General features: G+C 39.9%; 1 protein-coding gene across 15 annotated transcripts in view; it reads left to right on the top strand.

Annotated features, from left to right (window-relative positions):
* Nucleotides 1-24,786, top strand: part of clasp1a (cytoplasmic linker associated protein 1a) — a 105,246-nt gene that overhangs the window by 74,018 nt on the left and 6,442 nt on the right. Inside the window, exons 21-42 of one of the 15 annotated variants that reach the window (XM_040147979.1) lie at nt 1,991-2,098; nt 2,591-2,617; nt 3,351-3,515; nt 5,895-5,999; nt 7,394-7,456; nt 8,488-8,591; nt 11,396-11,419; nt 12,099-12,343; nt 13,049-13,112; nt 13,293-13,295; nt 13,433-13,596; nt 14,126-14,204; nt 14,317-14,460; nt 15,656-15,751; nt 17,643-17,792; nt 17,952-18,058; nt 19,007-19,132; nt 19,549-19,696; nt 21,758-22,004; nt 23,120-23,176; nt 24,202-24,392; nt 24,657-24,785. In XM_040147979.1, the coding sequence (XP_040003913.1) occupies nt 1,991-2,098; nt 2,591-2,617; nt 3,351-3,515; nt 5,895-5,999; nt 7,394-7,456; nt 8,488-8,591; nt 11,396-11,419; nt 12,099-12,343; nt 13,049-13,112; nt 13,293-13,295; nt 13,433-13,596; nt 14,126-14,204; nt 14,317-14,460; nt 15,656-15,751; nt 17,643-17,792; nt 17,952-18,058; nt 19,007-19,132; nt 19,549-19,696; nt 21,758-22,004; nt 23,120-23,176; nt 24,202-24,392; nt 24,657-24,785 (2,546 nt within the window). Of the gene's footprint in view, nt 1-1,990; nt 2,099-2,590; nt 2,618-3,350; nt 3,516-5,840; nt 6,000-7,393; nt 7,457-8,487; nt 8,592-11,395; nt 11,420-12,098; nt 12,344-13,048; nt 13,113-13,292; nt 13,296-13,432; nt 13,597-14,125; nt 14,205-14,316; nt 14,461-15,655; nt 15,752-17,642; nt 17,793-17,951; nt 18,059-19,006; nt 19,133-19,548; nt 19,697-21,757; nt 22,005-23,119; nt 23,177-24,201; nt 24,393-24,656; nt 24,786 lie in introns of all 15 variants that reach the window. The other 14 variants (XM_040147978.1, XM_040147980.1, XM_040147981.1 and 11 more) reach the window with 14 other exon arrangements.

Raw genomic sequence — 24,786 nt, 5'->3', positions numbered from 1 at the left:
AATGGCCGATACTAATGATGAAGAGGCCCTTGCTTACCCACTCACTCCTGCTCTTGCTTCAATTGCTACTAATGTCTTCCTCTATACCTCTCCTTCCATTCACTGCTGCACCGCCTTTCTTTAATCCCCAAAAGATGGCACTCCCGGTAAAAGTGATGGTAAGACTCTTGTGTCTGTTTGTGAATGCAAGAAAGAGAAAACGTATGAGTGTGTCTTTCTGTCAGCTGTCATGGGCTACATATTTACATCCTTTTCCTTTTCACCTGTGCCCGCTTTTCTTCTCCTTACCCCCCCAAGTGGTCGTCAGTTATGTGGAACTCTGCATGGAATGTCTGCATGGATTTTATTGTCTGACTGTACCCTAACAACTGTGTCCGTCAGTTCTGTTACTTACACAGCGATATAGTCCGACGGCAATGTTTTATACCCTAGGTTTTTTTCTACAGGTTTTTTTTTAGTTGATAGAAAAGGTTGTTTTCATCTTTCTTTATGGATTTCTTTCTTTCTTCTCAGAAATTGATGTGCCACTGTAACGAACGGTGCACTTGCGTTTCACGAACTAAATGGGTGCCAAATTTAACATTTGACCCAAGCTTTTAACTGTCCTTGTAATGTGGACTTTGACCAGATGTAGCAATCCTCAGGGTTGAACAAAAGATGCTTATCCGCTGTTTAACTGTAGGTTAGACACTATGGAAACTGAGTAGGAAGAACTGATTAGAAGATCAGGTGTACTTTAAAATCAATCTGGTAAATGTTGGTAAACTGCTTAGGAGATCATTGCACACAATATAATCCCAAACTAACACTTCTGTCCAGAAGTTCATTATGGTTCTCTGTCTGGGAATTTTATTTTCAGCTTGCAGAGTAATTCTTGTTATCAAAGTCACCATTTTCAAGGCACTATTCTTGACATGTTATGTATCAGGATACACTAGATGCTCTAGGTGTGATGGAATTTGACCCCAACTTGTCAAAGAATCCTCCAATGAACTCACTGATTGCATTTTTATCACACCGCACATTTTATAATTGGCCTATAGAAATTAGTGTTCTTTGAGTTTTATAATCAAATTTATTCCAGTTTGAGTTGTGTGGGGTTACACTGATGAAGTTGCTTCTTCTGTATAACAAACAACTTCTGACCTACTACATTTCTTGCGTAGCGATAACTTGCTAAATTGTGGTGTTATACACTTACACTAGACACTACTTTCTATTTGGGGGAAAAGTGTCTGTCAGTGTTATGCTGCTACCCTAAAAAACAACCAGTTAGCATTGTTAGCATTTCTTGCTTTAAGTAATGGGCACATCTGGCCTTAAGTTAGCCTTTTAGCTTGCTGCTAGCAGTACCTCTTGGTCTGATTTAGGAAGGCTAACAATGCTGACAAACCTTTTTTTACTAAATGTCTAATAAAGAATATTTTTCTCCTCACTGTAGAATGTTGTTATTGTGAAAATGTGAATAAATTCAATATACCAGAGTTTTTCTTATATTTGCAGGTTCTTTTTCAAACTTAGGATATAGGCAGCTACAGAGGATTGTCAGTGTTTGTCTCTCTCCAGACCTGGGTCAAAAAGTTTGCCAATATTTCTTATGGTCTGTTTTAGCCCATGAAGGCACATAAGTTGGATATGACACACATACTTAAAAGTCCCTTAACTTGTGCTTTTCTGTGTTTCATGTTTTAGCTAGCAGTAGAATAACTGTGTTTACAGGCAATCCTTAATCTCAATCTTGAGCTCGGTTTGCAGGCTAAAACAAACACTGAGAATTATTCACAAATATTAATAGACCCGGATTTGTCTGTTTTCCCCTATGTGTTTTCAAAGGGGCTCTGTCCCCTTGTCATTCTGTCTCCCCAGACTTTTTCTTCTACAGCATCTCTGTCCAGGGTTGGGGTGAAGATTGATAACTCATTCAGATTCATTAAACTTATTCCTCTCCCTGTCTTCGCTCCACTCTCTTGCTCTTTCCTTTTTCATCCAGGTCGTGTTCGTACCAGGAGACAGAGCTCCGGCAGTGTGGGTGGAGCCAGTACTTCTGTGGTGGACAGCAGGGGACGAAGCCGAGCCAAAGTGGTCTCCCAGTCCCAGCGTATGTATACACACCTCGCACATGTTCTCATCAAGGTCAGAATCTCTTCAATCCCGTTATACACATTCAGCATTTCATAGCTATGAGTGTGCATACTGCATACCAATCTGTCACTCTAATATTTAAGTATGATCTTTGTCTGCATTGGCTTTGAGATCATACTAAATTTCTTGCTGTTTCTTGTTTGTGTGTGTAATGTTTCTCATGTGGTGCAGCATCCTGAAAAAAAACTTCATCACTCACAAATCTTATGTATTTTTACACGTGCCTCCATGCATGCACAGTATGTGTGTTTGTGTTTTAAGTAATACTCTATATGTGTGTGTTTTGGATTCTCTGTATATTCTTGAGATCTGAGTGGTCAGTACACACTAACATGTTGACAGCCGTCCAGAGTGCATGCTGGGTAATTTCAATAAACATAACCCTCCTCTGTCTCATTTGACCGTTCTCAATCTCCACCCTGTCCTGCCTATTGCTTCCATCTCCCAGGATCCAGATCAGCCAATCCCATCAGTGGTAAGGCCTCAGCTTCATCCAATCACAAGACAGACGCCTCATCCCTAAGCACTGTCCCTCGAGCACACAGAGTTTAGCACATTGTCCCATTATTTTAGACTTTTATGTTTATTTCACCACATATAGTAGCAGCATGCTCCACTCATTACATTCAGATTTTTATTTCTGATTACTTTCCCCCTCACAGTTTGAGAAGCTGTTTGGAGTTAGAAATGTCTGCCGTCAACCATTTTGTTGTCTTTGTTGTCTTTGTTTTCACAGTTGAAACGTTGTAAGTTCCCACTGATGACTGGTGCCACAGTAAATGTCTCCCCACAGCAGAGTTAGCTAGAACATAGATCCAGCCCTTCACCCTTTGTGTGTCTAGGCTTTCACATCTGTGTCTGTTCATTCAAAGATTCTAATTCAATTTTCTATGAAGTTCTGGTTGCTTCACACTTCTGTGGTGTCACTAAAATAGTATTCATTCACTTTCAAATATGACTAAATCCATGAAGTACCCGGCACAGGTTTACAACTACACAGAAGTAGAAGAATACATTATAATATTTTACATTGTCTTTTTTGTTGCTGCACTGTCCCCATAACATTGGGTCTGTTGGCACAGGGTTAAGAAGCCCAAGCATGTTATTAAAGGTTGTACCACTCCCCTAACCTTATCCCAGCCACTCTGAATGTTGTCTAACTGTAATAAATTGTTTTGTTTTTTTGTTTGTTTCCTCTCTCCCAACAGCTGGCAGTCGCTCCAGCTCCCCAGGGAAACTGCTTGGCCACAGCAGCTATGGCCGGATCCCTCGAGCCACGGCGTCAGCCTCTACCACGCCAGCTGACAAGCGCAGCAGGATCCCTCGCAGCCAGGGCTGCAGCCGAGAGACGAGTCCCAGCCGATTGGGTCTTGGTAAGGCCAGGACTCAGCCACACACAGCTCACACAATTCACTCTCTTTCTTTAGAAACAAGCTCCTGTGTTTCTGCAGGACTACTGTTTATGTGTTATAAGTCTGGAATTGTGAATTACTAGGACTTACAAAATCTTACGAAAGCTGTTGGAAGTCAAAACTTGCTCCTGTTTTTTAAGCCATACTTCTTTTTTAAACAAACTTTAATCTCATCTTAAATCTAAAGTTTTAAATTATGCATGAATTTGCCTACATGTCCTTGGTGAAAGAAAAACATTGTTCCTTTCAGTCTTCTGCTCCTCCTTTTTTCATCAGGACGAACGTGTGCGCTATTCATGTGTAGTTTTTGTCCTAACTAATCATTCCTCACAGATGTAGTTTGATGTATGATTTGTTAAGAGAGAGCGATGGTTATGGGTTTTGTAGTAGTTGGCACAAAAACATCTGTGCCCAGTGGTAAAAAACCTTTATTGAAACTGAGGTTGAAATTACAGACACAGTGAAATTCTGTCAAGTAGAAAAATAACTGTTACTAGTGCCATTCATCACTATTATGGTTAAATTGCATTGCTGGGTAACATTGACTATCTTGCTCTGTAGAACTCAGCATTTGATGTTGATACCAGGCTGAGTCATGCCTTTCCTGACAGTCTGCTTCCATATCCTTTTCCTCATCTGTCAGGGTTGGGTTGATGATCATCTCTAATAGATACAAAGAGCAGCCAGTCTACTGTATTTTTGCCTCTGCGCCAGTGACAGCTGCGGCTCAAGGCATTATATTTTTGGGTTGTCCGTCCGCCTGTCCATATTGTGAACACAATATCTCAGAAACACAACCGATTAGATTTTGGGGGTCAAAGGTGACAGGTCAAGGTCACTGTGACCACATGTCTGCCCCATTCTCATGAACGTGATATATCAGGAACGCCTGGAGGGAATTTTATTACATCAAACATCAAACATATATATTAGCACAAATGTCTTCTTGGACTTAAAGAACAAAATACAAAAAAAATACAAAATACACTTACTACCTTAAATTAAATTCCTTCAAAGTCTTCACTACATATATTATGTGAGTCTGGACAGATATGGCTGTCAACTGCAACTTGACTGGTTGGCGAAGGCATAAAACCATGAGGTGGTAATTCTAGGTTAAGTAAAAATTAGTTTTAATGAGAGGTGATGCTGAATGTTCCTGATCAATTGCAGATACTTCAGTTTTGTTAAATTTGTCTTAAGTCAAAAGAATTTGATTACTTATATTTAGAGGTTTATTTGATAGAGATAAGATACTGTTCATGTTTCTATATTGCTCTTTTTTTAGCAACCCAATTCATCTTGATGTGTTACAAACCCAATAATGCTTTTTATGTATCTAATCTTTGTCCCAAGTTGGAATCTTGAGTTGTTCTTTGGGGTGTCCAGACTGACTAACCTTAACTAGCAGTATGCTTTTTCACCAACTCACTCACCAGCACTCTGCTCAGCCACTGCTTCTTCCTGCTTTACTGTCATTCTTTTCCCTTCCTCTATTCATTTTAATTCTTTATTATCGCTCAGTCCTTTATCTCTCTTTGTCTTTCTATATATTTTAGCCCCATTAGTGGTAGGGTCCTAGGCTGACGATATCAATCTGTCAGTCAGTCAATTGGCTGTACGACCCTTCACATTTTTATTCAGAACAAAATATTTCAACAACTACTGGCAGGGTTGCTAAGAAATTGGTTTTGCTAGTCAGGATCCCCGGCGAATCATTTCTAATAATTTTGGTAACTGCCCAAACTCCTGTGTAGTGCTGCTGTAAGCATAAAATTTGCATTTATTAAAAAAACATCAAAATATAATTACCATGAATTTTGTTGAGCATATTCATGCCTCCCAAAAAATGAAACCTATGAATTTTGGACAGACTATCATATTGCTGTTGCCTCAGCCTTCAGGCCAACATGCTGTATTGTCTCATAAACTAATGGACAAATTGCCATAAAATTTGTTGAGCATATTCCTGTCTTTAAAGAAATAAACCTTTTTGATGTTAATGACCTTATATCCTTTTTTTAGTCACCAGTGCCATTTTAGCACCATCATAGGAAGGGTTTTAGAACAGCAAAGTCCCCATTTTTTTGTTGGTTCATTCCAAAGTTTAATATTATTTCAGGAAATGAACATTGTATCCTTTGGGGGGCAACTGCAGGGCTTTATACTTTCAGTCGTCTTTTCTCATAAACTCTACCCCTCTTCTTTTTCTCATCTCTGACTCTCACCCCCACATTCCCCCATGAATGCATACTGACATTCCTACCTAACTTGTTGTCCTGACAGCCAGCCTGTGTGGTAAAGCTCTTCTTCCTGCTGCTCTTCCCTACCGCACGCTAGCCCGGAGCCGCATTCCCCGCCCCAGCATGAGTCAAGGTTGCAGTCGCGACACCAGTCGCGAGAGCAGCCGTGACACCAGCCCTGCTCGGGGCTTCACTCCTCTGGGTGAGTACTGCTGAGCTAATAGCTGTCCTGGAATAGCTGTTCCAGCCCGGAGAGTCCCAACCAGACAATCTTTACCAGAATGCTTACATGAACCTCTCAACCCGTCTACTGTCTGTTCTTGGTGTTCCATGTAGTATGGCCAATCTAACTTTGCCCGTCTCTCTTTGTGCATGCACTAACTGTGTCTTTGTGGGTTTAGGGAAGATTACTGTTGTACAAGGTGGACACAACTTAATTTTTTCTTCTCTGAATCCTGTTTTTTTTTTTTTTTTTTTTTTTTTTTCCTTGCGAACATGGTATAAATGACATCAGTAACATCAAGTACCAAATTTACCTTCTCTGTTTTGGACTGTTTAAGGTTAGACTGATGTGTTTGAATTGTTTCTGAATGAACGTGTGTACATATGTTGTGGTTTTATGTATAAGTGCCAAAGACTGGAAAAACATAGAGAAAGAAGTAGAAGCAGCAGAAACAGCAAGCAGTCATTCAGTCAGTATTCATAGCTGACAGTGCGCTGCAGCCAATGTGAAGTACAGAAGCTACTACTGTAGTTCGTGTGCTGTGACATCCTGGGAAGTGATGCCATAACTCTGTGCCCATAGCTTTATCATCAAGGAATCTATAAGGCAGGTGTGGAAAAGTATGTCACGACTCAGTGGGTCAGTGCTTTGGAACCAAACTTAAGGGCTGTCAGTGCTGTTAGCATAGCATAGGTTATCTGCTTTTTTGTTGCTATTTTTGTTGTTTCTATACACCATTAGTCTATTTGATGGAAATCTTTTAATTTTTTTAATCCTTTTCAGACTTAAAGTATACTTGAGATTGCTCATTTTTTAAGTTTGGCTGTATTTTAGTCTGAACAGTGACATGCTGTTTTCCCCTCTCCTTATTTTAGATTTCTTATTTATCATGAGGAGCAAAGGGGTGGAAATAAATGTAGGTACAGGTCAAGAATAATGGGCCACCCCCTTTTGTATATCCAACTGTAATTCATCTAGATGTGACCTTTTTCACATTGTAGAACTAAACAGAATCTCTTTTAAGGCAGAATCAAGCCCCATCATAAAAAGTTTTGATTTAAAAAAAAGCATCCATCTTGATCATGTAATGAGCAGGTGTATTATTAATCCTCCTTTAAATTTAATGTCATGTCAGAAAAACACATTAATTCCTAAAAAAAAAAAAAACAGAACATCATAAATATCAACCCAGACCTTAATATTTTATTGAAAAAAGAACAAAAACATAAAAGCAAAGGCCAGTGCTATGTGATGGTCAGTGCAGCAGTGTGAAAATGGCTTCTGAGTCTTACATTAGAGGTTGGTATTCAACCTGTTGTGTGTGTCACTAACCCCCTGGTCTGGATGTTGCCCACCTCTCCTGTCCCCTGCAGCCTCCCGACGTCACTCCCGTTCAACCAGCGCGCTCTCCACAGCCGATCCCCACAGCCAGTCAGGTGATCTACATGCTCAGACCTCCCAACCTCCCAGTCCCTCATGTTTCCCCCCAAATTACCTATCTTAGAGGCAATAAAGCCTACTATACCAGCATGCCCCTGCGGTTGCATTCAGTGATGTGACTATAGGCAGCATCCATCATTCAATTACTTTATTTTCCCTCCATTTATATTATCTTTGAACATTTTATTTAGTATTTATGCAAACAGGAAAGGTAAAACAAGAAGAGACAAAAAAGAGAAGGTGCATTTGTTTAGCATGTTAAGGGAAACACATTTTCATCTGCTTGTCCCTTAATCACCACTTTACATCTTTAGTGCCTTAGACATACCTTTTTCGTTTTAGCTGTGATTTTCGTGGAATTGTCATCTACAGGCTTTGATATGCTGACTCAGTTTAGCTCTCTTTGTGTTACTTGCAACTTTGATTGTCTTTTCATTTTTCAGTCATGTGTTTTTTGGTACTCTGTGGTTTGTTTATTGTTGAAGTAGATTTGTATTTAAAAAGTTGTATTTTTTTGCCCTGGAGGAGCCTGTTTTGTTACCTTTAAGTGCTATATCTGCTGCCATCTGGTTTTGTCATCCTTTGAACTTTGTTAATTGTGCCTCTGTTCTTTTCATTTTTAACATATAAACTCATCTTTATGTTTTTTCTTCTTTGGTGATTGTTGGTGCTATATTTCAGGGAAACACCATAGCTGGAATGTATGCCTGTGCTTTCGCCCAAGGGCCTGGTCATCCTGTATTTGGGTTTTTCTTTTGTATCATGTTTGTTTTTCATTTTGCTTTTTGTGGTAGGATAATTGAGAACAGTCCCCTCTAGTGATCTTTTCAGCTCATTCCTTTACAGTATATTGCTTTATATTCAAATGTGCCCAAAAGAAATAGTTGCTCCGTAAGCTGTCTAAAAAAAGCAAAGTTTGCTTTTGTTTATTCAGGTAAGCTACAGAGACTACTTTACTTTGTTGCTAAGCTTCACTCACCATCTCTCTTTCTTCCTTTACCCGTTTCTTTTCACACTTCCTGTTCAGACCGATATGGTTTGATTCATCAAGCGAGAATCTCTGCATCAGTCAATGCCATGAGGGTCCTTAATACTGGCACTGAGGTGGAGGCGGCAGTTGCTGATGCTCTGGTAAGTTGCTGTGGAATTCTGACTTCAGGACAGACATTTTTTATTCAGTCTGTTGTTTTTGACAGGGTAATGTTTTAAAAACAAACACAAGGCAAGGTTTTCATGTAAACACTGAAAAAAGTGTTTTAAAGTATTTAACTGCTTTCTTAGAGTTGGGTTGCAAGTGCCTCATCCATGCTAACTGAGACCACTAACTTCATGTTAAGTGGTTGGGTTTAGGTTATTAGTGTGCAAAGCTTCCCACTGCTGCTTAAAAACAGCCTTGTAAAGCTAAACCCCAATTTTTGCTTTGCTGACTGACTTCTGACGCAGCATAATGGACATTTTCCTGGGACGGACCTTATTTAAAATACACCAGTGAAGGTTTCAGAGAGAGACTTTCAGCTTTAATTCAAGGGGTTTAACTAAAATATCACATTAACTGTTTTTATACATAGTCATTCATTTTCAGAAGCTCAGAAAATAAATGGACAGACTAACAATTATAAATAGAAGGATCATTTTTAATACTTGGATGAAAATCCTTTGCAGTAAATGACTGCCTGAAGTCTGGGATGCTGAGTTTCCTCCCTTGAGATTTTTTGACAGGACTTTACTGCAGCCACCTTCAGTTGTTGCTTGTTTGTAGTCTTCAGTTATGTCTTCAGTAAGTGAAAAGGTGCTCAGTTAGGTTGAGGTCAGGTGACTGACTTGGCCATCGAAGAATATTCCATTTCTTTGCCTTGAGAAGCTCTTGTGTTGCTTTCACAGTATGTTGTGGGTCATTATCCATCTGTACTGTGAAGCACCGTCCCATCAGTTTTGCAGCATTTGGCTGAATCTGATCAGATAGTAAAGCCCTGTACACTTCAGAATTCATCCTGCTACATGAGCTGTTCCTTCCCTTCTCCATATTCTTCTCTTCCCATCATGCTGGTTCAAGTTCATCTTGGTTTTACCAAAGAATCTTGTTCCAGAACTGGGCAGGTTTTTTTTTTAGAGGTTTTCTGTCAAAATCTAATCTGGCCTCTCTGTTCTTGAGTGTTACCAGTGGTTTGCACCTTGTGGTAAAACCCTCTGTATTTACATTCATGAAGGCATCTCTTGATTTTAGACTTTGACAATGATACGCCTACCCCCTCCAGAGTGTTCATGACCTGGCTAGATGCTGTGAAGGGGTTTTTCTTCACTAAGGGAAGAATTCTGCGATCATCGACTTTAGTGGTCTTCTGTGGTCTTCCAGGCCTTTTGGAATTGCTGAGCTCACCAGTGCATTCCTTCTTTTTAAGAATGTACCAGATTGTTGATTTGGCCACTCCTAAAGTTTCTGCCATCTGTCTATTCAGCCTAATGATGGCCTCCTTCACTTGCATCGACACCTCTTTGGACCACATATTGACGGGTTCCCATAAACGGCTACCAAATGCAAATTCAGCAGTTGGAATAAACTCCAGACCTTTTATCTGCTTAATTTGTCATGAAATAACAAGGGAATAGGCCACACCTGACATGAAATGAAATGACTGTCAGTAAAATGTCCAATTAATGCAATATTTTTTGAAACCCCTTCAAGTAAAGCTGAAAGTCTACACTTCAGTCACATCTTAAGCGCGTAATTTCAAATCCATTGTGGTGGTGTACAGAGGCAAAATTATCAGAATTGTGTAATTCTCCAAATACTAATGGACCTAACTGTATATCAACCTTTAGTACAATGACTGGTTGAACACGCTATTCGCTGGTCTAGCACTGATTTTTGCTACTCATTTTCAAATGTGGAAAAACAAGGTGGCTGTGGCTGAAATGTTGCCAAAATGTCCCATTACTATGACTCTACCAAAATCAATTTCCAGAATCATGATTTCTTTTATATCTATAAGACATAGTTAAGTTAGTTGCTTAGTTCAAAGTTCAAGAGTTTTAAAAAGGCACTGAGACATACAGTGTCATTTAACCAATCTCCCACAGTTTGTATTGTTGTCCTTACACATACCGGTCAAGCTCAGGGGATTTTGAGTGAATGTTTTCCTGACTTTAATCCTGTAATGGAAACTGGGTACGCCAAACATAGTATAGTTTTATAAGTTTATAGTCTTAGATCACTGATTTCAGGAGTCTGTAATTCTTCACAAATATTGATTGCAGTCCAATAAGCTAGAGGAACATGGCATGGTGGTCCAGTGGTTAGAACTGTTGCCTCACAGCGAGAAGGTTTTGGGTTTGAACTCTTGTTCGGCTGGCACCCTTCTGTTTGGAATTTGTATGTTCTCCCTGTTCCTGCTTGGGTTTTCTCTGGGTACTCAGGCTTCCTCCCAGAGTCCAGAGACATGCAGGTTAGGTTAACTGGCAACTCTAAATCACCCATAGGTGTAAATTTGAGCGTGACTGGTTGTCACGTGAGCGTGACTGGATGTCAGCCCTGTGATAGACTGGCGATTTGTCCAGGGTGTACCTCACCTCTTGCCCGATGTCCCCTAGGATTGGCTCCAGCCCCCCCCACGACCCGTTACAGGATAAGCTGTATAGCTAATGGATGGATGGGTGGAGTTTTAAAGGTTCTTTTCTGTAACCCTCAAAAATAGGAAAGAATTTCCTGTTCATAGGTTATAATGGCCTGCATATCACCAAGCCTAAGAAATTGGTCAAGATGTCCATATGTTCCTTTAATCTGATGTTTATGAGAGTATCTGATCCATAAACTCTCATTATTAAATGTGTAGTCTTGTCTTCTCTTGCATACCAAGAATAACTGTACTTAGTCTTTGTTATTCCTTTAAACTTTCCCTCTCTCCTCTTTCCCTCTTGGTTGTTTGTAACCATTTCAGCTATTAGGAGACTCCAGGAATAAGGTAGTTGGTCATTTTACATACTGTTTCTATATCCATGCCATCACGCACTAATCAATTTCAGAGAATAATAATGCAGCTTGGCTCATTATATTGGCTCATGACACCCCTCCACCCTAATCCCTTTTATTTATTTATTTATTTTTAATTTAGTTTTCCCCTGAATGTTTTTGTCCATCGCATCTCAGATTTGTGCATCCATGGTACCCTAGCAAAGATTATTTTTCACATTGTCATATTAATGTGTTGAACCTCATTATTTTGGTAAATGTGTATTTTTTCAAAAGTCCATGAAATTAAATGCGCTCCTCTACTTTTTCAAGCATTCCCCTCTGCACTGCATTTGTAGTTAAGACATTTGCTTACTTGTGGCACTGCTTGACTGGCTTTTGATGTTAATTTAAAACAAAAAACATATTTGTTTAGTTTTTACCTGAGGAATCGCACACAATAACTGTGTAGGTACAAATTTACCCTTAAAGTTAAAAGTAACATCAACAGAACAAAACACGGGATGTACATTTTACACAACAGTACAGCAAACTGCATGGCTACTTGATTCAACTGGTGACTGTCTATGGCTGAGTTTATTTGCCTAAGCATTTCCCTTAGGAGCTTGGTCAACCATTAGGTATCATACTGTGTGTCTTACCTTTCCTTCATGTTATTCTTTCTCCCATAGAGGAAGCCATTGAGGCGGAGGTACGAATCACCAGGGATGTACTCTGATGATGATGCCAACAGTGACGCATCTAGCGCCTGCTCGGAGCGCTCATACGGTTCACGAAATGGAGGCATACCCCATTACCTGCGCCAGACAGAGGATGTCGCAGAGGTCCTCAACCATTGTGCCAGCTCCAACTGGTCAGAGCGGAAGGAAGGCCTACTTGGCCTGCAGAATCTCCTCAAGAGCCAAAGAATACTAAGGTGGGATTGAGCTCATGCGTCTTGACCCAGGTGACAAACATAATCCCAAACTGGAAATATGAAGTGCCAGAATAGAAACGTGAGCTTTCACACTTGAACAAGCTGACTGTACAGTACCAAAGCCTATAACTGACTATAATGTGTATCATCCGCTTAATAGTGAAAGGGGCTGTTATGATGTAATATCTCTGAACGGTAAATAATACGGTAAGACAATCAGCACAGGTAATGTTAAAATCCAGTTCCAATAGAGCTTTTGTTCTAAACCTCAAACATGTGAATCTTAAGCATCACCACCTTCCATCTCATATGACATGAGCATGGGATGAACCACTGAAGCAACTCCATAACTTCCTTGAACAATTCTGCGTGGATAAGTACAAAGGGACTATAACAGTGTCTCCCTTGTGGCACAGTCTCACTGAGACTGAGTTTAGGAAATGCCTGAGATGGTGCTGTAGGGGCTGAACTACTGTGGGTTTTACGATTATCTGAGCTTTAATTGAATTTTGAAGGAGTAAATAATAGATAACAACTTCCTAAACTCTTTAAACAAATGAAAGACTGTAAATATCAAGCTCTGCTTTTGAGGAGTAGTGGCAGGTGTTCAATGACATGATATCTGTATTTTAACCTGCTGTCATAAGATGCATATTATTTGGTGAATGCCCTGATTTCTTGTTCGGTTCTTTTTCTTTACTGCAGCCGAGTGGAACTGAAACGACTTTGTGAGATCTTCACAAGGATGTTTGCAGATCCCCATAGCAAGGTATAGAAGATAATTTTTTACTAATTAAACAAATGTCTAATAATGACTTTTGTGTAAATGCATGGTATCCAAAACATCAATAAATGCAGGAGTTTGTCTACAAAATACTTGTCTGACATGTCTGATACTAATGGAGTGTCTTCTGTCGCATGGTCTGCCTTGCTGTGGATTTAACAACAGAGAGTAAGTATGCTTTTGAGTCCATAATACTACACATAAATGCATTAACCTAAATCTGACTAAAAATAAGCATTTAATCCAATTTTCTTAAAGTTAGCAGTTCCGTGTAATAAATGTTTGAACTATGCACATGATCGCAGGTGTTTAGCATGTTCCTGGAGACTCTTGTGGACTTCGTCACAGTACATAGGGAGGACCTGCAGGACTGGCTTTTTGTCCTGCTCACTCAGCTGCTGAAGAAAATGGGGGCAGACCTACTTGGTTCCGTCCAAGCCAAAGTCCAGAAGGCCCTGGATGTCACAAGGTCTGAAACCCATGCCAGTTGAGGTCACAGAAAGGGGATAGCTAAGATAACCGGTTGTTGTGCTTTTCCAGTGGATGAGGGGACAGTTCACACTATTGGAAATTAGTTGATCCAATCTGTTAGTATGGAATGAAAATTTATGTAATTCAGTGAAACCCTAACTAGTGTTAATTTGGGGAGAGAGATTGCCATTTTGTATGTGTGTGCGTGTGTGTGTCCATGTCCGTGTCCGTGTCCGTGGGTGTGTTTTTGTCAGTTTGTTGTTAACTATGACAATAGGTCAACAGTTAGCAACACCCTTTCAATTATATTATTAATTAATCATTAATATTTCATCACAAATAAAAACCTGAGTGAAATCTGTTTGAAAGACATATTACCTCCCAAGCTGCTCAGTCAGTAGTCACTGTATCTTATCATTGTGCTGGCTGGTACAACCTCATGAAATCCAGCTTGTTCACTAATGTTTCATCAAACAATACACAGTCTAATATCAAGGAAAACCTTAACTTCCTTTTGTCTGTGTTAGGGAGTCTTTCCCATTTGACCAACAGTTCAACATTCTGATGAGGTTTATCGTTGATCAGACTCAGACACCAAACCTCAAGGTAAAGTAAAATGAGAAACACTGATTCTTTATGAAGGCAAGTTGATTTTGATTGGTCAGTGTGATTAATACAGTTTTAGAAAGATGTGAACAAATGTTTGTTGACTCGTCAGGTAAAGGTGGCCATTTTAAAGTACATCGAGTCCCTGGCTCGACAGATGGACCCGACGGATTTTGTCAACTCCAGTGAGACACGCTTGGCTGTATCGCGCATCATCACCTGGACCACTGAACCCAAAAGCTCTGATGTCAGGAAGGTAGGCCAGCTATTCGGTACAAATCTGATCAGGGATCAAATCTCAGGACGACCTCACAACCTATTTGGTTTAGGCTAGTTTTAACACTTATAATGTAAATGTTTTTGCTTAAACAAAAACCTTAAAAATGAATTTACCTCCAGAATATTGCTTGGGTCTTTCTTTATTCCCTTTTCCCTTCTTAATTTTATATTCATATTATAAGTAGGGAGGCATAATTTAATACGTGTTTTTAACTTTGCCATTTAGATCTTTATCATTAGAGTGATTGAAGAATATGAATGTGTTAATTTAGTTTTAGGTCAAACAAGGTGTGATACAGGACATAATTTGCACATTAATACTTATGTTGCAATGTCATAGTTCTAATTCAAGGAAATTTAGGGCTCATAACTTTATTCTTATGCTTCCATCTTAATGAAAAGGGGACACATTAGATCTCACATCAAAGCCATGTTTTCTTTTATGATTTTTTTCTTTGCCTCAACACCAATTACTATGGATATATAATCTCCATAGGAAGTTATGCCATACTAAACTGTTATGACAACAATAAAGTAGGTGAGCAAGCTTCTTGGAAAACTAATTGCTTGTACACTTTATTATAAAATTGTTTGAAACAAGATGTAAATATTTAATTGATTTTTGAATATTTATTTGCAGAACAGATCTGCCTTCCACAAATAATAACATTTGTATGACAATTAATCGGAGTATTTACGCCGCAGCTGGTGGCATGTTGTATACCTCCCCCCCTTTTTTTTCATTTGAATTCTTCAGTGCATAGTGTTTTTTTTTTAGAAGCAGTTATAAATGTTGATTATAGGTACTCTGCATGGATAGCCTTGGATCAATGGCCCATTATGTTCCCCTTGTCTGATGCGTGTCATATGTTCTCCCTCTGTGTCCCCTTCTGTTTGTTTTTCCATTGCTGTTCTTCCAAGTGAAATCCTCACCTGGTTTCCAATCAGGGCCTGATTTCCAGGAAGCTGAAAATAATCTGCAAGAATAGAATAGTTAAAAGCAATCCTAAATTTAGTATGTTTTCGTGAGTACAAATATCTGGGAAGAAGGATCCACGCTGTAATGGTCTGTGCCAAGTTGTTATAAAAGATTGGTACAGTATTGCCAAATCTGATGGTGGAGGACCTGTGTCATGCTGTAATTCCCATTCTGCCTTGCCACTGTGCCCCAGACCCTTCATAACTGGGTGAGCGAGGAACTAACTTGCAGGTCCAGTACTGCAGCCTTACTGTCTACTGAGGGCAACCAGGAAGAAAGGTGTAAGCAGGTAGAGCCCGCTTCAACAGCCAATCACAACACGACAAGCACGCAATGCCCTGCCTGCCTGGTGCCTAACCACCAACTTTCAAGACTGTGAAACTTTAGTGTGGCATTTCTCACTCACCTCTACCATTTATGCTCCAGCTGTTTTGCGGTAACAACCTAAAAATCAGTCTGTGCCTTGCAATTTGATCAGTCACTAAATAGGTGAAGCTTGTTGTGCAACTAGATACAACTTATTTTGGTATTTTTCCAGTTTACAGGAAAGGCTTGTTGCTTTGTATGAATGGACTTTTAAGTCCGTTTTATTGCTAAACATTGATAGGCACCCAGTAGTAGAAAAGTAGCATTACTAACACATTTTGTCTGTTTGAATCATCCTAACAACCTCTCATCCACCCGCATACCTGCATGATGTTAACATTTTATTTTTCTACAGTAATAGAGATTCATAAGACTTTCTAAATCTGTATTGAACATTTGACTCATTCTTATAGTAGTTTTTTTTTTTTAATCTTTGTGTATAGTGTACTAGCCATAGCTACAGTATAACTAAAGCTATATATGCTTACATTACATTTTTTGTCCGAAGTATAATACGAATGAAGAAAACTTAAGTCACGTTTTTTTATCGCTATGAAATATATATTCTCTCACACTGTTCATCCCACTTGATTTTGCAGGCCGGGTATAAATGCAGTATGTGCAAAATTAGATTGTCCGTCAATCAATCTTTTAATTATTATCTGAGTCATACCTTTGTAATACCAGAACACACAGACATCAGGCACATACTGCTGGAATCAGGAGAACGTGCTCTTTTCAGTGATATTAGTAATCTATGCTATCACTAGAAAGTTTGTTAAGTATTAAGATCCAGAAATCCACGGGGAAATCACTTAAAATCGATAGGTCTTATAGCCTCAGATTTTGCCCCTGGTATGGTTAAAAGTAATCTAGGTGATTGTTGTCTGCACATCCATGGTTACAACAATCAGGAACTGCTAATGAAGCATGACTTTTCATGGTGTAGATTCACCAAAATTTCCATTAATTGAAGCATGATTGGAAGCCTGTTGGCAATGTCAAAACTTATCATGGAAAACGTATTATGGCAAAAGGAAACCAACAGGACAAACCCCATTTTTTAATAGGTAGTGACTATACCAATAAGCCTGTAAAGACAGATGTTTAAAACCAAGCAAAAACAGCTTAGGGTTAGCAAGTCATTGTAGCTTCTACTGAATGTCTCCTATACTGTAGTTTTAACATTTCAGACCAAGTTTGATGTTAGTTTCTGTCTTAATGCAGTATAATGCTTTTTGAAGAACCAAACCATTACCTTGGTACTGTTAAAAATCAACTTCTGTCCCCCAGCAACAACAGCTAACTACAACTTTTTACAAACCACTTTAGTTTATCTGTACTCACTTGCATGTTGAAACATTGATATAGCAACAACATACAACAATGTACTTTGTTAATTTTCCACTGAATGCAGCTTTGAACACTCACCTTTTAACAATTTTCTTTCTACGGGCTAATGTTTGTTAGTCTACGAAGAAATGCACTGTGGGTCTGAAAAGTTGGTTTCCATGGTTCGGAATTGTTTTGGCCTTTATTACCGTTAACCTTTGCATCAAATTGGTCTTCCATGGTTTTACAGATGCTGCCCAGCCAGAGAATTGTCAGATATTACAGCAATTCATAAATCAGACATGACCTGTACTTTTTGTGCTTTTTTATATTTTAAAAATGTCAGTGTATTTCTTCTGACATTCTTCTGAAATTGCTGTTTAAAGCACATGGTCAAGGTACCTCTGAAACCAAGGAAACCATCTGAACTTTCTACTCTGTTGTGTCCTCCATCTTAACCTGTTGTGCTACGCTGCCTCCAGGCAGCCCAGGTGGTGCTGATCGCCTTGTTTGAGCTCAACACCCCAGAGTTTACCATGCTGCTGGGAGCCCTGCCCAAAACTTTCCAGGACGGAGCCACCAAACTGCTACACAACCACCTGAAAAACTCCAGCAATACCAGCAGCAGTGTGGTAAGTAAAGTGAAACACTTTAGTATTTGATGCCATTCATTTAGAAGCCCAACTCAGATTAAAAAATATGTATCAATGCTAGGCCATTTTAAATCAGTACAATTATCAGACAGCAGGGTTGACATATTCAGATTTCATAATTGTTTCCTTGCCTTCCAGGGGTCTCCGAGCAATACCATTGGACGGACGCCACCTCGCCACACCCCCAGCAGAACCAGCCCCCTCACATCTCCAACAAACTGTTCCCATGGAGGACTGTCTCCAAGGTAACTAACACGCCATTTTGTTGTTAAGCTTTTATCAACAACACACTCCCTGTGCTAATGCATGGCTATGGTTTGATCATGGATACTGCTGCTCTCATGATCTGTCATTTGGAGTCGAACTAACACACAACTTAACAGGCAGATTTGTAGAAGGTACTAAGTGAGTTGCAGAGAGAGATTACAACACATCCTTTATTGGAGCATATTTAGGTAGGAATAGAAGCCAAATCATTTCTTTATAAAGATCAAATACAACTTACAAACCACTTCTTACCTATGTGGCTTATTAATAACATATTTACTGCCTGAGACACTATTGAAGTTGTGAAACATTGATAACAGGCTCTTTGAAGTGGTCATATAAAAGGCTGTTGTATAAAATGAAGACTGGGGGAGGACCTTTGCATTATTATTTGCTCTTGTGCCAGTATAATGGAGAAAGGAACTGATAATTACAGTTCCCTAAAATACAGTATGATTCTCTTTGGCTGAGCAACTCATTCAACTGAAGCACTGTACGGTCCTTGTATCTGCAAGCAGAAACCCATGAATACTGATAGTGGAGATACCGTTTTTCCTGGTTGTGATTACAGTAGTTAAACTTGCAAAATACTCTCTGTTGAGATCATTCAGGCTAGATTACATTGAAAATGGCCAGTCTCTCATGATGGGAAGACTTTTTGTGTGATGTAAAGCTGACTTGGGATTTGTGGGATTCTGCTACTTTCCACTGCTCTCCTCTAATTTAACACTTTCCGTTAACCTTAAAGCTCAGACTAGTTTCTTTTTGTCTTTTCTCTTTATCTTTCCGCACACTTGTTTTCTCTTTCTCCTCCCCTCTCTTGTCTTGTCTCGTGGTCTCCTCGTGTTGTTGATTTCCATCTACCTTTCCCCACTTTTTCTCTCCTGTCTGTCCATCCTTCCCTCCCGGCCGCGCTGTGGCAACAGTCGGTTATGGGGTTGGGGTGTCGACGGACTGTCAAAGCACCCTCCTGCCCCTCCTCCTCCTCCTCCGCCTCACTCCACCCCTGCTGCCCCCTCCCTAAGGGTCCTGCGCAGAGCATATTCACCCAGGTAATGAGGTGGGCTTAGACACACAGGAGATGATGCCCACAAGAAGGCCAGACCCTGATCCTTTTCATAATCCACATTTCCCTTTTCCATATCAGTTGAGAGTTTTAGTTTTCTAGTATGTCAGTTTCTTGCTGAAGACATATTACTCTATTATCGCTAAAAAATTGAAGAAACGTGCAACATTGCTTAAGTGATGTGGTTAATGCCATGTTTTGTGTGAAATCCATACTAAGCCATACAATTAAGGTTTACATCACTCCTGACCCTCTGCTCTCTAAAAACGAATGTGTTTGTATGACAAAAGCAATGCTAAAGCACTTACTAGTGGCAAAACAACTTCATACTTGTATATCTGCTTCTGATAAACAATTTATATAAATCTCGTGTGTATTTCTTTCTCTGTGTGTGTCTGGTAGTATGATGGAGTATGACACCGAGAACATGAACTCTGAAGAGATCTACAGCTCACTGCGAGGTGTGACAGAGGCCATCCAGAGCTTCAGCTACCGGAGCCAGGAGGACCTGAATGAGCCAATCAGACGGGAGGGCAAGAGGGATGACGCAGTGAGTCATAACCTTTTCATCTAGCAGCATTTTTCTGAATTTTCCTGCTTGGAAAATTCAGATGCTTTAAGCCTCTGTTAAACATGACAGAAGTTATTCTAGTGAAAGCAGTCCCTTGCTTTTTGAATTCAATGCTTAAAATTAATTGAATTGAATTTAAAGTGTCAATCTCAAAGATTTTTGTTAAAATAAATACCTGTCTGTCACCGAATGAGGCAACAGAATGGTGACTGAGTCTGTGGCCCACTGATGAAAGTATTGCGATATTTATATATTTACAGTGTGATGAACCGGGTGTCGGTGGCGACATTCCTGGAAACAGTTAAGTTATTAAGTTTTTGCTAATGGAAACCGAACATTTCCTTCTGCTGCAGCTTCACATTAAAAGCATTTAACTGGCGAAACACGAGTTGACCTTTATTATGAAGCAGTCACAGGAAATGTAGTATGTTTTTCGGTGAGCTGAACACTTAACTCTATCGTTCATCAAAAATGAGTCTATGAAACAAGACAAAGGTCATTTTCAGCATTTTTGAAAGTGGATCAGTTTGAAATATTCCAGGGAGTAATGGAACAAGAAGGAGCAGCCACAGTGAGCTGGTAGATGAAGAGCTGCAGGCAACAGGCTGCACACCTCCAACCTCTCAGCCAGCTAACAAACTCCTTTCACTGTGCCCTGCTGTTCGCAGACTCATGCCATGTCCAGTATCAAATCAGGTCACGGTTGCTCACAGAATTATGGAAAAAGGCCAATTATTGCCTGGTTTATTTATTAAAACGACAATAGTTTGTTTTACTGCCCCCAGAATTCTGTGACCTGTAGTATTAAATCGCATTTGCTGTTACCACCAGTAACTACTGGTGTCGCCAAATCAACCAGGACTGGAGTCTTTGAGATTGCCACTTTATATTCAAATTTAAACAAGGCCTAATTTTACAGGCTCCCAGGTCTTGTCTTTCATCGTATTTCTATAGCACTGTCATTACAGTTTGGATGTGCAGAAAAGTCAAGTAGTTGCCGCTCAGCTTTACCTATCTATATGTTAAAGGATAGATCCATAGTTTTAAGGTAAAGGTATCCTTACTGTGTTCCATGAGAGAAAATTGTCTTGGATTAAGGGAACTGCTGCATTAAACAGCATTAGAAACATCACAGTAAAAACATAAATACACATTAGATGGTCAAACATTTGCAAACATTTGCAAACATTACACTGACAGTAAAACACCTCTCACTTTACACAGCAGCTGATAAAACCTGCAGTTATCTTAGAGCCCCCCTGCTGCTCTGTCTGTCCTGCAGGAGTTGCCCATTGATAAGTTTAACTGACAGAGGTAAAAAGGAATGTTTATAGCCGTTGTGCTTACACAACGGGACCCTGTACTTCCTTCCAGAGTTCATTAGCACATACACAGTGTTCAACACATGGGAAGGGCCAGATAAAATCCTGTTCGCCTGCTCAGCAGTGGATTTAAGGAGTGAGGGGTGGGGGTGTTCCCCTCCGTTTTAACCAGATTAAATATTTGAGGTTTAAACTTGACCTACTGAGTCCATAATGTAAAATATTTACATAATATTCCTGCAGACAACGAAAACTCTCTCTCTCTTTCTCTGAAGGAAATGGAAGAGCTGATGGATTTTCATACAGACACTTGCCACATGTATGTGCCAGTTAAGACCCCTTTCAATGGGGACCCCTAAATACTTGTAAGAAGTCACCTGTCTAATGTCATGACCATGTATGGCAACAGAGCTCTTGTATCCACTGAATAGCCATTCTGACTGTTCATACTGGCCATTAAGCGATCCCTTTCTAATATGCTTTCAACTCAAGTGATGCCTAATAATCCACAGTCCTTGTTCCACGCAAAAATGTATTCCAGAGTTTATCCGAAGCTAATTTGAAGGTTCTACAATCCCGGTTTATAGAACACAAATGTTTTTAGACAAGAAGAAAATTGTTACAGATGGCGGAGTCGGACAACTATAACCAAAAACGTAACTGTTAATTATTTCTTGTTTATATTCTTCCTCTTTCCACCGACCCTACCGTTTTACAGGCTGGGAGAGAAGGAGTAGCATCGTCCCCTGGCTCTGATGCTCGCTTGGGCTTGGACATGGTGGAAGGAGGTCGCACTGCCTTGGACAACAAAACCTCACTACTCAACACACCATCACCACGCTCTTTTTCCGGGCCACGGAGTCGTGAGTTTGCCCCTTATGGCTACGGAGATACCATTTGTACCTATGACAAGAGTGCCCTGAAGGAAGCTGTCTTTGACGATGACGTGGAGCAGTTCCGCGACTGTGAGTTCATGTGATAACAAAGCTGCAACAAGGTGTTGGTTGTTGCTGTTGATTATGGCAGCATACAGAAATCAGTAACACAATATGCTGTAAACAAATATTTCACAAAGCACATGCATTATGAGTTTTTTAATCTACTGCTTTATTTTAAAGTGTTGTCCCTTCCACACTGTTCGATACGCAGTATGAGATCGAGCTCAAACCTGACTTGTTACACACATTTAACATCTCACACATGCACATCATTTGCTGAAACCGTCTTGCATACACTCCTCAAACTGTGGCTTCAACAAACACATTACTCTTAGACACTTCGCTTGAAACTCTCCCAGCTGCCCTATACAAAATTTCTCACATGCAATATTGAATAACCTTCATAAATAACACTATAATGTGTTTTATTTTCTCTGTTGAAAAATCTTCCATGTACCACTGAGGTGCTCAGATACAGATGCTGAAATGTATTGTTTTCATTAACATTCATTTATCCAATATCTTTACAGTTTATGTTCACTAATAAATTAAGAAAATATAAGGGTTTTAACTTTAATTTGTTGAAACTTCCCTTTTCCTTTCATAGTTCTATTCAAAAAGGTGAAAAGATTGTGACAGAAAGGAAGGGGAGTTTTGTCCACTTAGTGCATCTGTGAAAGAGAATTACAAGGCCACAAGCCAGCAATCCTGACTTTTCCCTTATCACCTGTCATCCACTCTTCCCCCATGTGTAATGTGAACATGTCATGTTGTTTTGACAACATAAAGGAAGACACGTTGCAAGGTTACTGCTGCTGTGTGATGTTGAGACTTGAAACAAGAAATGACCTCATCCACAAATGTGGCAATAATTATTTGTAGTTTGCTTTGACTTTTTACTTGGTTAGTTGGCTAAACATTGTATTTTTACAAGTTAACACATGTTGACATAAAATATAGAACAAAGAGGTGAAACTTTCTCTGCATCTTGTTTACCACATAAAGGTGTGATTCTGTAGCTCCTCTGTTGTAAGACACAACCCAGTCTGTGCGTCACTTGTTGTCATCACATCCTTTGCCTCCTGTCTCCCCTCTGTCCCCCACCGCCACCTCCATCCCTCCTCCATCCCCCTCCTCTCCAGGCCGACGTCAGGAAAGTGGTGAAAACAAGATGACGGTCCCCAAGGTGTTTGCTCCTGGTAAAGATGCCTCCCCTGCCTGAGTTGTCTTGCTGACTGTCTACGAGACTCACTGACAGACTTGATGACTGAACGACTGTCTGACTACTTTACTGACTGTGCCTTCACTCACCTTTTGTCTGTGTTTGCATTACTCATTTGCCCTCTCGATTCCCATCACCATTTTTTCATGGTCTTCTAACTTCTTTTAACTTCACCTTGTCCCTTTGTGTTCAAGTACGACCTATCGTACTTTTAGCGCAGAACTAGCTGGCGGGTTGATGTTTTTACTAATGGTTATGGCATTCTCTGTCATGAACAAAATGTTCATTGGTTGGTTGTATTAGTAAGTCTAACAAGTTTTTAGAGATCCGGCTTATGGCATAATGAATAACATCATATTCTCAACAATTCAATATCAAGATATCCGCTGCTGCGGAACACAGTTCATGATATTAGCGTAATCACACTAACATCTATAGCACTATAGCAATAAAGGGCATGAGTAATTTTGTCCAACCTGACACAAGACAGCTGTTGTAAAAAGAAATGAACATCAACACACATGAAAACAGAGCTGCACACCATCATTCCACTCTATATGCAAACATTTATTTTTTAATGCCACAGCCAAATTCTAATCCCTTTAATGTCAAAATCCACTTGTCCACATACATGTCAGCATTTTGGCTGCCAAATTCAGTTCTCAAATGTAAGTCCCATTGTGCAGCAACTTTAGGCATTCATCACCTACTTATCCTTTATCTTTACAGTGCATTTAGAGCTGTATTCCTCACACAGAATGCAATACAATGTCCATCTTGGCATTCCATGTTAAATTGAGACTGGTTATACAATCCCGTATGCTACTAGCAAATTTATTTTTGCATTGAAAACGGGTAAAAAATTTCTCATAGCTATTTTCTTCTAGTCTTGAAAAAATAGGACACTGATGCGAGATTAAATGACTGATCGATGACGCTAAGATTGGATGGTTTTTGATTCATTCATTTAATTTATTCCTCTTATTCTCTCTTGGCGAGCAGTCAGCCAGGACCACTCAGACCTTGTAGCCGACTTGCTTAAGGAACTGTCCAATCACAACGAGCGTTCTGAGGAGCGTAAAGGTGCCCTGGTGGAGCTGCTGAAGATCACGCGAGAAGACAGCCTGGCTGTGTGGGACGAACACTTTAAAACCATCCTCCTCCTCCTGCTGGAGACACTGGGTGATAAAGATGTATGTTTAGTAATGACTCTGCATGTGACTCTTGAGTGCGTGTGCTCCTATTGAGGTTTGCTAGTTATCGTACAATAAAATTATGTGAATGTGTTGGGAGGCAATTGATCCCCACAGAGCTTAAAGGGCATCATTGGAAATCACAATCTCAAGAAATTGAGAGAATCTAGGTGATGTATGTGTGGATATTCAGTAGTGACTCAAGTATAAAAGAGCAGGATGCCTCTGCTTTTAATGGATTGCCCATGCCACTGTTTTCCCCAGCACACCATCCGAGCCCTGGCCCTGCGTGTTCTGAAAGAAATTCTGAGGAACCAGCCAGCTCGCTTCAAAAACTATGCGGAGCTAACCATCATGAAGACTCTGGAGGCTCACAAAGACTCTCACAAGGAGG

This window comes from Xiphias gladius, chromosome 16 (genome assembly GCF_016859285.1).
Source record: "Xiphias gladius isolate SHS-SW01 ecotype Sanya breed wild chromosome 16, ASM1685928v1, whole genome shotgun sequence".
NCBI classification, from domain to species: Eukaryota; Metazoa; Chordata; class Actinopteri; order Istiophoriformes; family Xiphiidae; genus Xiphias; species Xiphias gladius.
Note: the sequence above shows the minus strand (reverse complement) of the source record. Positions and strands in the feature narration are given on the sequence as shown.